Source organism: Conger conger, chromosome 12 (assembly GCF_963514075.1).
Source record: "Conger conger chromosome 12, fConCon1.1, whole genome shotgun sequence".
Lineage (NCBI taxonomy): Eukaryota > Metazoa > Chordata > Actinopteri > Anguilliformes > Congridae > Conger > Conger conger.
In genome coordinates, this window is record NC_083771.1 from 28,670,056 (window position 1) to 28,684,268 (window position 14,213).

General features: G+C 40.7%; 1 protein-coding gene across 1 annotated transcript; it reads right to left on the reverse strand.

The window, feature by feature from the left end:
- Positions 1-2,000: 2,000 nt before the first annotated feature.
- On the reverse strand, positions 2,001-4,231 carry ier5l (immediate early response 5-like). Its single transcript, XM_061263620.1, has one exon. The coding sequence runs from the start codon at positions 4,085-4,087 to the stop codon at positions 3,194-3,196; it is 894 nt and encodes a 297-aa protein (XP_061119604.1). The 5' UTR covers positions 4,088-4,231; the 3' UTR covers positions 2,001-3,193.
- Positions 4,232-14,213: the final 9,982 nt, after the last annotated feature.

Genomic DNA, 14,213 nt, shown 5'->3' on the forward strand with positions numbered 1-14,213 from the left:
TATTGACCATGTCTTGTCTGTAACAGTATGTTGGGAGTGCATGCAGAAATCGACCAGTCAACAACAGTCAACACTAGCTTGTGTTTGCCGTCTATTCTCGAGCAGGGAATTGCTTCCATTCATTTAGTCCTATTGCCCGGGAGTTCAGTTATCAACAATTTATCATTATTATTATTATTATTATTAATAATTGTATCATTCATATTGGTAAGTCAGGCTCTGCCTACTCCTATATTTTAGGGGAAACGAGCATTTTGAGAATTATTTGTAACCCATGTTTAAAGTTCTGAATGGCTTTTTAAAAGGCGGGCTGTAACAAGAGTCGCGTCCAAATCACATTTTCCGGAGAACAAATCATGGCGGAAAGGTGCAATACCTAACTATTGCCACAGGAAGGAGCTCGTTCTACATCACTCGTCGTGTCCACGTAGTGTTTCTCAAGCCGAGAAATCGGGAACATTCTTGTGTTTGATTAAAATAGAATGCTGTAATTGCGCTATTAGAAATCATCCACGGATAAGTACAACTGTATCCATGGTTAAAATACCAAACGATCATCTGAGCCAAGTGGACATTGAAGAGGAGGACAGTACGAAAATGTATTTTAAAAAGTCCAACGCCCATTTTGTAGAAAATATACGCCTATATATATTGCTGATTAGTCTACAGTGCAAGCTATAAAAAATAATAATAATAAAGTGTCGTCGAACAGTGAAAAATACTCGAGCCATTTCACCAAAATACGTGTTTATACAGCTAAAAGGCTTGCCTGTCACTGAGTTGTGGCTATGGCAAATATGCGTAGGCTACACTGCAAGCAAAGAAATGAACGAATCCTCCTTCAAGCGTCGACCGACCAAACCTTAAGCAAAGTTGGCTGATTTGTTTGGTGCATAGTTGAATATCTCTCTCTCTCTCTCTCTCTCTCTCTCTCTCTCTCTCTCTCTCTCTCACGAGAGGTTCCAAGGCGGAATAAATAGTACAGCGTGGAGGAAGGGGTGGGGGGGGGGGGGTTTGTAGGGAGCAGCGGCGCCGAGGTCAGCCGGAGGGGCTGCTGTACGCGCTCTCTAATACTTTCATTCATTGATTTTGAAGAACACCACCAAGTGGCATGCAGCGGAGATAACAAACCGCCAGACGGGCGAAAATGCCCAGAAAGCAAAGCGCGAGCGAGGTACACAAACAATCGTGCGCTTGGAGTTCAATCGCGCGCAATCGAAACGCAGCGTTCACACAAACCCAGTAAAGTACTGTGCATTTTCTGTAAAAAGAAAATCTCTTTAAGACTATATGCCCAGACTGAAACTAGAATGTTGTGCATTTCTTGAACCACCAAAACAATCTTAATATTGTCGGTCAGCTTACCATCAAAAGTGGTGTCTTGGTATATAGGCCATTCCTTCCAAGTACATGTTAAGCATTTCTAAGTGTCCAGTATATATCTGCTGGTTATCTGTCTGGGAAACAAAGGTTTTCTGATCTTGTGGTCCTGCACATTCTAACAATGTGACAGACACATGAAGACTGTCTTCATCCCATGATGACACCATTTGTGCAGCAACATGGACTCCTTTGTTATATCTATATATAACATATAGCTCTATCTTATTACAACATAAGAGCATTCTTAAATGTTTGGGTCCAGTATACAGTCACTGAACCACCATAGTGCCCAAGACACGTGGATGAATTTGTGTAAGGACTTTTAAAAGTTCAGTTTGACTAGGATTCTGCCCCCTGTCCCCAATCCATCATTATCATTACTGTTTTACACACTTGTATGTAGATGGCACTTAAAATCCAATCATTTCACCAAAGCACAAGCCATCACTCCTACAACTGGAACAAACTTGAGTGATTTTAATTGGCTTGTGATCACCTAAATGTAGCATTTCTTAGAACATGGACTTGAACATTTCAGTTTGTACAGTTGACCATGTTTGTACACACAGGTGCCTGAACCAAAGACCCCAATGGAGAAAGGAAGATAGCCAAGGAGGTGAATTGTCGATTTTTTTATTAAGATTATAAATTTTAACAAATATTTCTAAAACAGTTTTACCCGGTGATATACAATTTAATATACACAAAAGTACAATGGCAAAAAAAAAAGAAGAAAAAAAAAAAAAGTGAGAACGCCCAAAAACATCAGTACACATAGTGCATATGTGGGGGGAGAACTTATGGCTAAATTATACATTTGCCTTTTTAGAACAAAAGGTCTAAAGATGTCAAAATGTTAAGATTTCACAAAATCAAGTTTGCATTATGGAGTTATGTTGTGGGCCTGAGCAATAACTTGCACAAGAGATTTCATTGGGTGGGGAGAAACGTGGCCAATGCACAGAACAAATTGTCATTTAACCAGGGTGGTCTAATTACTTTGTGCATCCTGGGAGTTGTAGTCAATTCATTCAATCAAAAACGGCCACAAGACTGACACACTGGGCTGAGGGACCCATCAATACTTGATTTTGAAGCCCAGACCTCCCCCAGTCAATGTACTGACTGAAAGTATAACACTAATCAAATTGCATACCTTGACCACAGCTTCCAGAAAAGTTCACTCACTACAGGATGCTGTGGGTTTAAGCCATGTGTCAGACATGTGAAGATGACCCCCCTGTAGATGCCCGTCTCAACCAATCTTTTTTTGTGCTCAAGTAGCTCCAAGTAAATTCCAAATTGACTAGGAGATATCTGAAAACTCAGCCGTGTTTATGCAGTTCCCTACATTGGTTCCATAGTGTAACAAACAGTTTAACGCAAACGCGCACAGAACATCATAAAGGGTTAACCCAGTTTTGGTATGGTCCGAAATGTGTACATATGATGATGTGATTCATTTGGAGTGTTTGAGACAACTGTCCAAAATATAGAAACGAGAAAATGAGGGGGAAAGTCCGCGAGCAAGACATTCGATCACTTCAAATGTTTGTAGCAATGGCTAGCAGAATGTGTTGGGTTTAAGGCAACGAAATCAAGTTCGTTAAAAATCCACAACAATTTAAAATGTGTATATGTTATGTCGACATTTTCGACACATCACATGTGGTAGAACCATTCTCCCCCTCCCAGTTTAAATGAAACAGCGAACACAACCCGCCCAATGTTTAAATAGCTTTTTAGAAAAAATAAAGTACATTTATTTTTAAACTGTACAATTTAATAAATGGTCTAATTTACCACAGAGTCAAAAAGCCACAATCGCTCTAGTCCATGCTCCGAGGCTCGCCAGTGCTTGTTTGCTACAGAACTGTCCGTTTAAGGCTTGCTCAAAGTCCGCCTGCTTGCTCACTAGCCCCGTAAACCCATTCCCGAAGATCGAGATCAGGTTGGAAATGTTCGAATTGTCAAACTGCTCCGAGTACGTACATTCTTCCATCCTTACCCTTTTACATGGCGTAAAATCCAGTACCTCCTCTGGTTCGGACACATAATACCCAAAGTCAACCTTGCGCTTCTTGGCAGGATTTTGTGCGCCTTGACAACACTGTTGGAGCGGCGCGCAGCAGTCCTGGTGGAGATATCCGTTCTCAACTGTAGTCACTACGTGCGTGTCCAAATCCAGCACCGTCGTTTTGTTACAGTACATGTTGTTACTTGATGAAAAGTCACAATTCGACACAGGGTAAGCTTCTGCGCAACAGCTCCGGTAGAATGAAGAATCAGGTTCCTTGCAGATCTCCTCGCTTTGGAGAGATAAAGGCGCAGAGCAGGGAGTAGGTGTTTGGATATGCGCTGGCTGCACTGTCGTTAGGCTGGCGGGCAGTAGTGCACCGCAGAGGCTCGCCGGCTCGCCGCAGCACTCGTCGCTCTGCTCCACGCAGTCCTCAGCCAAATCGAGAGGGTTCAGCTCCTGAATTTCATTACAAACGGTCATTACCTCCTCGTACTGTTGCATCCGGTAAATCTCCGCGTACTTCTCGTTCATATAGACTTGCCTGGCGTTCCTCAGGACGTAGGAGACCAGGAGGTTTTTGTGAAGCTTGATGCCTCCTCTCTGCGTTCTGGAGTTGTGGATTTTCCGTAGAGAAATGGAGATCAGGCTCTGTGCGTCCACCGCACAGTCCATCATGTTTATCATGGTCGAAACGTTTTCTTTTACCCACTTATCTGGTGAAGAAAACGGGATTTTTTAAAGTGGAAATAATGATATTTCGTTCGGGGGCGAAGGCTTGAGTCGTTTGCGGAGAAACATTGAACACGGCTTCCTCTCCCCTTTGTATGCGGGCAGGCAATCATTTGCTTGAAATGCCTCGCCAAAGTATTTATATGACGAAGAGGTTCCCACCCACTACCTTTTCCACAAATGAAAGCCAGAGTATCTCCATGACTGATGTGAATGCCCCACCTATAGTTGGAGTTTTTGGCCAATCAAAGAAAGGCGGTTCTTCTATGCTATTCAAATATCAAACTGACTTTACCAAACTGGAATGTTCTCACGAGACGCATTGAGCTGTAGAGCGCTCGGTCAGTTGACAAAAGTGAAAATAACTGTGAAAACGTAATGAAAGTCCGCTAAAGAAATAAAACCATTTGTACGTAATGATAACAACAATTTATAAATTCTAAGAGGAAGTTAGTGTCTGAAGTCAGCAATATTTTTAAACAAAGTTTATATTTTCCGCCCCCTCCCCCAAACCTTTAAAAAAGAGGTGATGGGCAGGGGGCTGATCTATCAATACAGAAACTTTTTATTTATTTATTTTTTATTGATGGAGAAAAAAAAAAAAAAAAAAAGTCAATTGAGATGATCCATTCAAAATTAGAATTCAAAAAGAATATTCCTTAAAAAATTTTTTTTAGATATTCAATATAGGGTATAGAATTGAATATTGTTTTTAATGTTGTAGGTCAAATATTTGTTTCTTGTGATACCATTGCCACAAAGTCTTGTTTTCAGGATTTTATACATAAATAAATGTATAATGGAATTCTTGCTTTTAATAAGAAAAATGTGTTTTAATGCATATATCATAATTTGTCTGTGCAGGAGCTTTGGGTGTGTGGACTAATGGCTCCTGTGTTTTTGGCAAAAGATGAAATTGCACCAAGCAGTAATCAGAATGCTGTCCATACCACTTCCATGAAAAGGATCACACCATACTCTACCAAATTTTATAGATGGAAAAACTGGCAGTTGACTTTATGTGAGAATGGCTTATTTTTTTACTATTCATACATTGGGATTTATGTTGCAAAGCATGAAAGTGAATGCATAAATGCTGCTCAGCAAAAACAAACAAATAATGTCTGAGCTTCTGATTGTGAGAATGCCACTCTTACTCCCCATACACGCACACACACTCCAGTAAGTCCACATGAGTGCACGTGTTTACTATGGAGTGCATGCCTTTTTAGAACAAAAGGTCTAAAAATGTCAAAATGTTAAGATCACAGAGAGATCCATGAGTGCATGCATTCAATAATAACAATGAAACGGTTAAGGGGCTGTTTTTCTGGATGTAAATCTTTGGCGTGTTGATTACCAGGTCCACGGATGAAATAGTGAACTGCATCTAAAAAAAAGTTGGCAAATCTAGAATTCTATTTTTCAGCATTTCCGCGAAACTGTCTGGATTACGTTAACTTAAGTGAACATTTGTGGCAAAAGGAGAAAAAAGTTGCCATTGTTGAAAGAATGTCAGATGCTTTGTGGTAACTGCCGATAATGGTATCACCGTGAATTACACCGACCACAATTGTCACTGTCTGAACTGGACCAAGAAGGATCGGGGGAATAATGGTATGGCTACTTTTACATTTTCTTTTTTCAGTGTTTAATGAGGCAGTGGGAGAGGATCAAGTGCATGAAGCTACTCTTGTGATGTTTAAAATAATCAGACTGTCCCTGCAAAGCACAGTGATGGAAGGCCAAAAACACTGATTCTGAGCTGTACAGCCCTTGATATCACTGTTTTCTTAAACCTTATTTTGAGTTTAAGCACAAGTGCCTGCCCTGCAGAAATAATAATAATAATAATAATAATAATAATAATAATAATAAATAATATATTATTATATAATATTATATAATTATTATTATTATTACTATTATGTATTTGCTGAAGCTGTTTGAATCTGTTGATCAAGTTACCTATACCAGAAGTGGCAGTAATACTCAAAGTGTATTTTCTGTGTATCTGTCAATCTAACTGTCCATGGAAGGTTAAAAATAAGATATCCCTTAAGATAAGAGAATATACAAGAGAGTTCACCCCGTGAAATGAACCCAGAGCCCATGAGAATAACCTGTGCATATGACCAGAGGTAACTGCAAAAATATTTTTAAAACAACTGAGTTGCTCATCGATGTTGTCTTGACAGCAAAACGTTACGTGTTCCAACTCTCCTTTGAAGAAGGAGCTGCTCTACTCTGACCTGATAATAATGTCTGAAGTCTGGGTTATGGTTCTCATTTCACAAGAAGTGGAACAGTAAGTAAGCTGGGTTCATAACTGTCTAGGTTATTGGGCTACATTTGTATTCCTGCTCCATAGTTCCTGGTCATATGGACCAAAGAGGATAAGTAGCTAACGGCACTGTACAGACAGGGTGATGTGATGCATCTAAAAAGTCAGTTTCAGTAGCTTTGCAGTTAGGCGTACATCAAGGGTGCAGGCTAGGCCCTGTAGCTGTGTACAGGTGTAGAATCGCCATGCTGGAGCCAAGGTTGGCTGACGGCAACTTGGACTCTATTGTGTGGTGGAAAGACTGGCAAGACTGATAAGGCTGACACTTACAGTTCAAGAAGTGAATTGTGGGTAACAAGTCTGTGACTATCTGGTCCTTCTCAGAGGATGGGAACATTGAGGCACATCATATGCATGGGAATTGGTTTTGATCCAATGAGTGACCTGGCTTCTGGTTCATCTCCAAAACTACGCTTTTTCTCCTTCTGAAACTCCAGATCTGGCTGTTGGGGGTGATGACTTAAATGCATAAACTACCCATTTTCTCAGACTACAGCTCTGAGCAGTCTGGTGGGGATTTGGTGAGAAAGGGCTAAGTTGTGAGCACCTTGCTCTGAGATCAAACTGCGCAGCTGGTGATGCTGAGTACAGTTATTTTTGTTTCCCAAGACTGGAGCCGCGGTCCACCAGACAGGATTTATTGATCCGTTTGCACACGAGCAGATGGGTACAGCCAGGCCACATACCAACAATATGTATTTAGCACACTTTTAGACGACCCTGTTCAAATAGTGTTTCTGCTGAATTTAAAATTAATATCTTGTTCTCACTCATTCAGCATATATTGTCAGATACCATATACATCAAATACAGGAAGAGAACAAAGAAATGTAAACCCCGGAGTATAGTCATTTAAAAGGGTATTGGCCCCCCACTGTAATACTTATATGGCCTGTATGCACTGTAGCATAGTGCCTGGGGTTCTGCAGGATGCAGGATGAATAGTAACCCCACTCTTTTACCAGAAGACATATGGATAACATCAGTTTTGTTATGCTCCTTAAACCGCCAGGTCCACTATTCATGCTGCATGGACAGGGGTGTGGTCATCATGAAACGTATCCCTCTATGCAGGGAATAAGTGCATTAACTTGGCACAATGATGATCACTCTTTACCATCAATGTTGTCTTCCAAAAGTATGAGAACATCGAAGTATTAATTTATCATACTGATATATTTGCAATGGCTAAATATTTTTTCCAACAATTGCATCACCCAGAATGATTTCTAAATGATTGGCACCCCACTTTTTGCAACCACTTTTTGCATGGATAACACTGAGTGGTCTATCGTGTTCAGTTGGACTAGTGAACATTTGGGGGTCTGTGACCATTCCTCCATCCTCACTCCACTTATGGACTATCCTCTTCAATGCAAACCACTATTTTTGATTGCATGCAAATCTGCTAACTGAATTGATTTCAAAAGTGTACGATTGGTTGATGCTGAGTATCATTGTCTTGCAGAATAAGCAATTGTATTAAAACTATATATATATTATTGTATACAATGTTGCTCATCTATATTGTTTATCAACCTTCATCAAGGGTGCCAATAATTGTGTGTGTGTGTGTGTGTGTGTGTGTATGTTTATATGTCTACTGTTTGCTATTTTCTGTGGGCACACACTCATCTGTGCTTTAGGTGTACTTACGTGTGTGTGTGTGTATACTGTATAAAACTAAAAAATACTATATGCTAACTAGTATGGGTAGATTCAGGCTGGGCTGTTGTGCTCCATTACCATGTTAAATGGCATATTTTCTAAGTTGCTTTGGGTGAAAGCTACTGCCAAGTGACTATATTGTAAATTGTTAATGCTTGTGGTGAACACTTTAATAGACTCCACATCTACTTTGGAGTGCTGAAGTTTGTATTTTTAATATGGTCTTGTAATATTCAAGCTGCAAAAATAAGAAAATGTGTAATTAGCTCATATTGGGGATGCTAAACCTTTATGATCTGGGTAAAATAATTTTAATATGGTGTGATCAGACCTGGGTAAATTATGCACATGAAATGTCTTAATTCCTAAGCTGTCAGTGTAATTTGAAGCCACTGATGCGGATCCCTTTGGAATTCCAGGGAAGCATTCAGCTAACTGTGCATTCGTATGAAAGAAGATTTTGTTTTGAAAAGAGAATGGAAAATGGATGTTTCTTTGAAAACAGTGCACAGTGTCTGAAGGGTTATCCATGGCTCGTGCAGTGGTAAAATGGTCTTGTCACACACGGAAGCAAAATGATCCTTTAACCATGCATCCTGAACGCAGTGGTTTCTGTGTCCATGTCTCTCAAACATGGCAGTACAGCCATTCCTTGGCCATTCCTCTCACACCTGGCAATAACACCAACTTTTCTTTATTATATTGCACAGTGGACAAGTCTAGGCACCTCTCTTGTCATGGGTCTAATGCTGCTAAAACACATTCAAATCAAGCTGGAATAAACACTCTAATACTGTACGTACAGTGGCCTACAAAATGTGAAATTAGTTATTGCTGTATACCTAAGGCATTTGGATTTGAGATCAAAAGATTACCACTAGACAAATGTAAATACCATCAGCTTTTATTTCATGGTATTTACATGTATACAGTATATATAAGTTTTCAAATTTTACAGAAATGGCCATTATTATGTTGAAGGCCAAAACTATCATTGTTTTGGTATCATTGGGCCTCATGCAAGAACCACTCATACGAACAGATTTGTTCTTAATTCACTGAAAGGAGTGATTTAAGAGAACTTGGCACATTCAGCAATTTTCTTGTATTTACAATCTTCTCTTGGAAGGAATTTAGAAGAAAAATATCTTGGGGTTTCGATGCCATTTTTATGAATGAATTGTCAGGACATGCCTCGCCTTATATGGCATTTTTCAGGCGTCAATATGCTAATTCTCATGCATGCATGCTCATTTAAGAAGAGATGGCACACTCATACGAGCCCTTCATACAAAAAAGCAAGAGACATTTAAAACAAGAATACAAAAATGTTCTTGCATGAGGCCCATTGTCTTGCTGCTGGATGAAGTGCTGGCCAATCACGTTGGATTAATTTCTTTGTACATAACCAGAGACAATCTGTCTCTACACTTCCAAATTCATCCTTTTGCCACCATCCTCCATTACTCACGAGTGAGCCTGGTCCTGAAGAAACCATACAGGCTCAAACCATGACACTACCTCCTCCATATTTCACAGATAAGGTGGCATGCTTTGGATCACAGGCTGTTACCTCCTTTCTCCACACTTTCAGCTTTCCATCATTTTGGTAAAGGCTTATTTTGGTCTCATCTGTCCATTAAACTTTGTTCCAGAAATCTTCTGTTTTTTTTTGTCAATTCTAATCTGGCCTATCAGTTTTTGCTGCTGATGAGAGGTTCTTGCAGTGTAGCCTCTATAACTCTGCTCTTGAAGACCTCTTGCGTATGGTGGCTTACGCTATTTTCACAAATGGTCATTGACCATTTAAAGTTTCTCTTCACAGCTCTTAGGATTCATCTGTCATCAACTGCAGTTGTCTTCCTGCTGACCTGTACTGTTTATTAAGTCCACCAGTGGCATCTTTCTTTTCAAGACCCATCAATGCCTCTATGCCTAAAGTACACCACTGGGACCCACAAGGTCGGTGGTTCAATCACTGATCTAGACACAATAAGATCTGCATAGCCGTTGGGCCCTTGAGCAAGGCCCTTAACCCTACATCGCTCCAGGGGAGGATTGTCTCCTGCTTAGTCTAATCAACTGTATGTCGCTCTGGATAAGAGGGTCTGCCAAATGCCATTAATTAATGTAATATACCCAAGTTTCTGTGCAGTCCTTCTCCTGAATTCTTCTCTTCTCTCTGTTTACAGATTCGTTTTTTCCAGCCAGTTACATTCTTGGTCTTCATGGTGGTGTATGCCTCACTCCAAGTACAAATACAACAGATGAAAACAGAGGCTGAAACCAAGATAAGACACTCACTGCTTTTATGCGTGAGCAATCCATGCAGAATGAAACACCTGAGCAGCTACTGACACCTAACTCAACACAGCCGAAAGTCAGTGACCGTTTCTGTCAAACATTTATGCATGTAAATGCCATGAAATAAAAGCTGAATGTCTGTACTTTTCTGTCATATTCATCTTTTGATGTGCAATCCAATGTGGAAACAAAATAACATGTATACTATAAGTATATAGCAAAAATAACTAATTTCACTGAACCATTGGCATACTTTTTAGGGCACACTGTACGTAGCGTATCTGCGCATTGAGATGGGCCAGGTGGCTCTAGAGAAGCCTCCGCCCCCTCTTCCCCTTTGCATGCTGGTGCTGGAGCTGGAGCCGAGGCAGAGGAGAATCATGCAGATGCAGCATTTCTAATGGTGCATGGATCCTGTAGCGCTACCTCAGATCAGACTGAGTACTGCTGCAGCATCTTAACACAATGCCTGGGAACAGAGCATCCTTAAGACACAAATCAATACCTGCATGTGTAAGTAAGACGCTACCAAACTGGAATTGTGATAAGCTCCAGTGTGTGTGTGTGTGTGTGTGTGTGTGTGTGTGTGTGTGTGTGTATAGAAGAGGGTATGTGTGTGTCTATGTGTGGACGAGGGTGTGTGTGTGTGTGTGTGTGTGTGTGTGTATATCTGTATCTGTGCATGCAAGTGTCTGTGCTCCTAGATGTGTGCGTGTAAATGTGTGTGTGTGTGTGTGTGTGTGTGTGTGTGTGTCCTGTATGAGGAATAGATGGATGGAGAGATGCATTTTAAGGATTTTCTATAATTCTTTTACATTCCCTCAATGCATTAAAACAGAACTCTTCAGTGCGCTCAAATAACAAACAGCATAATTCCACAAAAGTCCTCCTGGAAAATATAACTATCTAGACTTATGAAAATGATGAGAAACTAATTAGAAACAAATTCCATGACAATTAACAGATTGTAGAAATTGCCTTTTTCAACTTCATCATTATTAAAGTGTTTTTCTTTTGTTCCAACAAAGAATCACAACAACAAAAAAAGTATTGGCACCCATTGAAATGCTGCTTGGGCTAAAATCAAAATCACTTCTTCAAATTGATGGGCTCAAGACAGAACACTGTAAATATATTTCACACACACACACACACACACACACACACACACACACACTGCATGTACACTCCAGCATGGACACACACACACACACACTCACACATACACATACATGCATGCAAATGCATGCTCCCCCTGCCCCCCACACACACATGCATCCACACATGCACACTTGCATGCACTGATATGAGTGTGCGCATTCACACTCACACACAAAAACAACCACTCACACTCACACACAAATACACACAAACAACCACTCACACGCACACACACACTCACACACACTCTCTCACACACACACTCACACACACACACACACTCACACACACTCTCACACACTCTCTCACACACACACACTCTCACACACACACACCATCCTCAGTATTCCCATAGTTTCTGAGAGGCAGGCACACTGCTTGCCAAAGATAACTGCTGGCATAGTGCCCCTCTCTCTTCTCTGAATTTCACCATGAACTGCGCTTAGCCCTGGCATCATAGTCAGCCAGTCGTCCTGCCGCTGAAATTTTATCAATCCTTTGTCTGCCAAGAAATTGACTTTTTAGCGGGAAGGGAAAATTTGTCTGAAAAAATTAAAAATGAAAATATCAGACCAGATGCACATAGCAAGGGTCATTTAACAATTTTTTTAAATGTATGGCCTGATTCCCATTGCCATTACAGGTACTATTCTTGAAGTGGATGTAATAACTTTGCTCAAGCCTCAGTCTTCAATACATGAAGACAAGAATTGTATTTTTTTTCCAGCATAAAAATAATTATAATAGTTTTATTTATAGCACTTCTTATAGCACAACTTACAGATTTACAGTGAAGAGGGAGCACTCACCTTAGCAACCACCAATGTGCATTTCACCCACCTGGCTTATGCAAACAGCAAAGGCTCACACCACAATACGGCACCATGGAATCAAGCCATTGTGGGCTCTGAGTGCCTAAAGGCTGGACCTCAGTATGCAATGCAGCCCACCGAAACCAGACCGAGGCAGTGACCAGTGCGGCTAGCAGCTCTGCAGAGCGGCGCAGGATCGGAGGGAGAGTTTTAATCATCAGGACGGTCCTCGTCTCAATGTGCACCAGCGTGCCCCTGATGTCGCACCTCCTTCCTGCCCCGCGCAGACCGCACCCCTCTGAGGCAGTGGCTGGGTATGCCAGGAGCAGCGGCACAGTGATAACACAGCTCAATCAAATGATTCAATTTGAGTATAATTGTTTATAAAAGCTTTACAACGCATTTGTTATTTAGTTTTTTAACAGAGTTTCTGCATTGTGTAAATGCTTTGGTTCACATAAAGTCTGCTGATGTATGTTGAGGAAGGGGCTGCAAAATGCACCCTAAAAAAGGTAGAGAAGCTCTGTGCCTTTCCCACAAGCTTTTTAGTGCTAATGTGAGGTCATTCATATTTTCTGTGCATTAAAGACTGTAAAGCCAGGCAACACAATGAAGGCAGAGATGTTCTAAGTCTACTCAGACCGACCATACGTTGAATAGGTCTACTTATGCCCTTCTGCCTGTTTTGACATGACATATTATATGGTGTACGACACTGGTTTAACAAATGCACATCCAGGCAACAACCTGAGTTACATGAGGAAGACACTGGCAAAGGCCAGGTAAAGAACACTCTGTCAAAGGCCAGGTAAAGAGCACTCTCGGCAGGAGACATGCAGTGTACCTGCAGCAGCACTAAGCGCTAGTGAAGCCAAAGCCATGGCCCGATTGTAGCAACAAGACAGGTACAACCAATAGAATTTAGAATAAAGTAAGTAAGCTGAGTTAACAGAATTACTATGCTAATGCTAATTCCAAATAAATAATGGTTTCTATTTAAAATAATTGCTTTGTGCTAGTAAGCCTTTTATTTCTTTTTTCTTTTTCTTTTTGCAAGGCCGGTATCACCAATATAACAAAATATATATATATATATTTTTTAATCTACTAAAGTGTTGCTGTGAATTACAAAGAGCAAACAAGCACACAAAGGCAGACTTTCAGGTAAACACATTTTTAAAATGTGTAACAATTAAGGAGAATTCATGGAAAGTTGTTAATCTTATCAATTATTATAACAATTTTAAGGATTTATAAAACATATACAATTTTCCATGGAATAAAATAAAATCTCTGCTGAAATTCTGTGCCGACCACTCAGGATGCACAGAGCAGTTGTGCTTCATTCGATGATCATTTTTAAGCACCATGCGTACAGTCATATTACAAGTCTGGCTGTACCCTGATATCTTGGCACTGTCTTTCAGGCCAGCGCTTAATCAGTGGTGTATTAGTTGTTATTCTGCGCCTACGCGCCTGTTCTCTCAGCGTTTACGACACACACTGTATGTATCTCTCCGCAGCGGCCTTGTAAGTCACGCCAGATAAGATCAACTTCTGCCAAACCGGTGAACAATAACTGTAACGGTGACGCCTAGGAATGACGGGTAGAACACCGTGGCACGCTCGATGACATCACCGGCGGTAGACTGCGTTTAGTCTAAATTCTTGGGAAGACGCTGCCTCCGTATGACCTGTCATGACTTTGTGACCCTTGCCTCCCCCAGAAATTATCCCCATGACGAGCACTATGGAGAAACGTCCTGAAAAATGTTTCTTACAATATGAACTA

What these genes read in the sequence shown, in the direction of transcription:
- ier5l (XM_061263620.1), bottom strand. Translation starts at nt 4,087, where the DNA reads ATGATAAACATGATGGACTGTGCGGTGGACGCACAGAGCCTGATCTCC.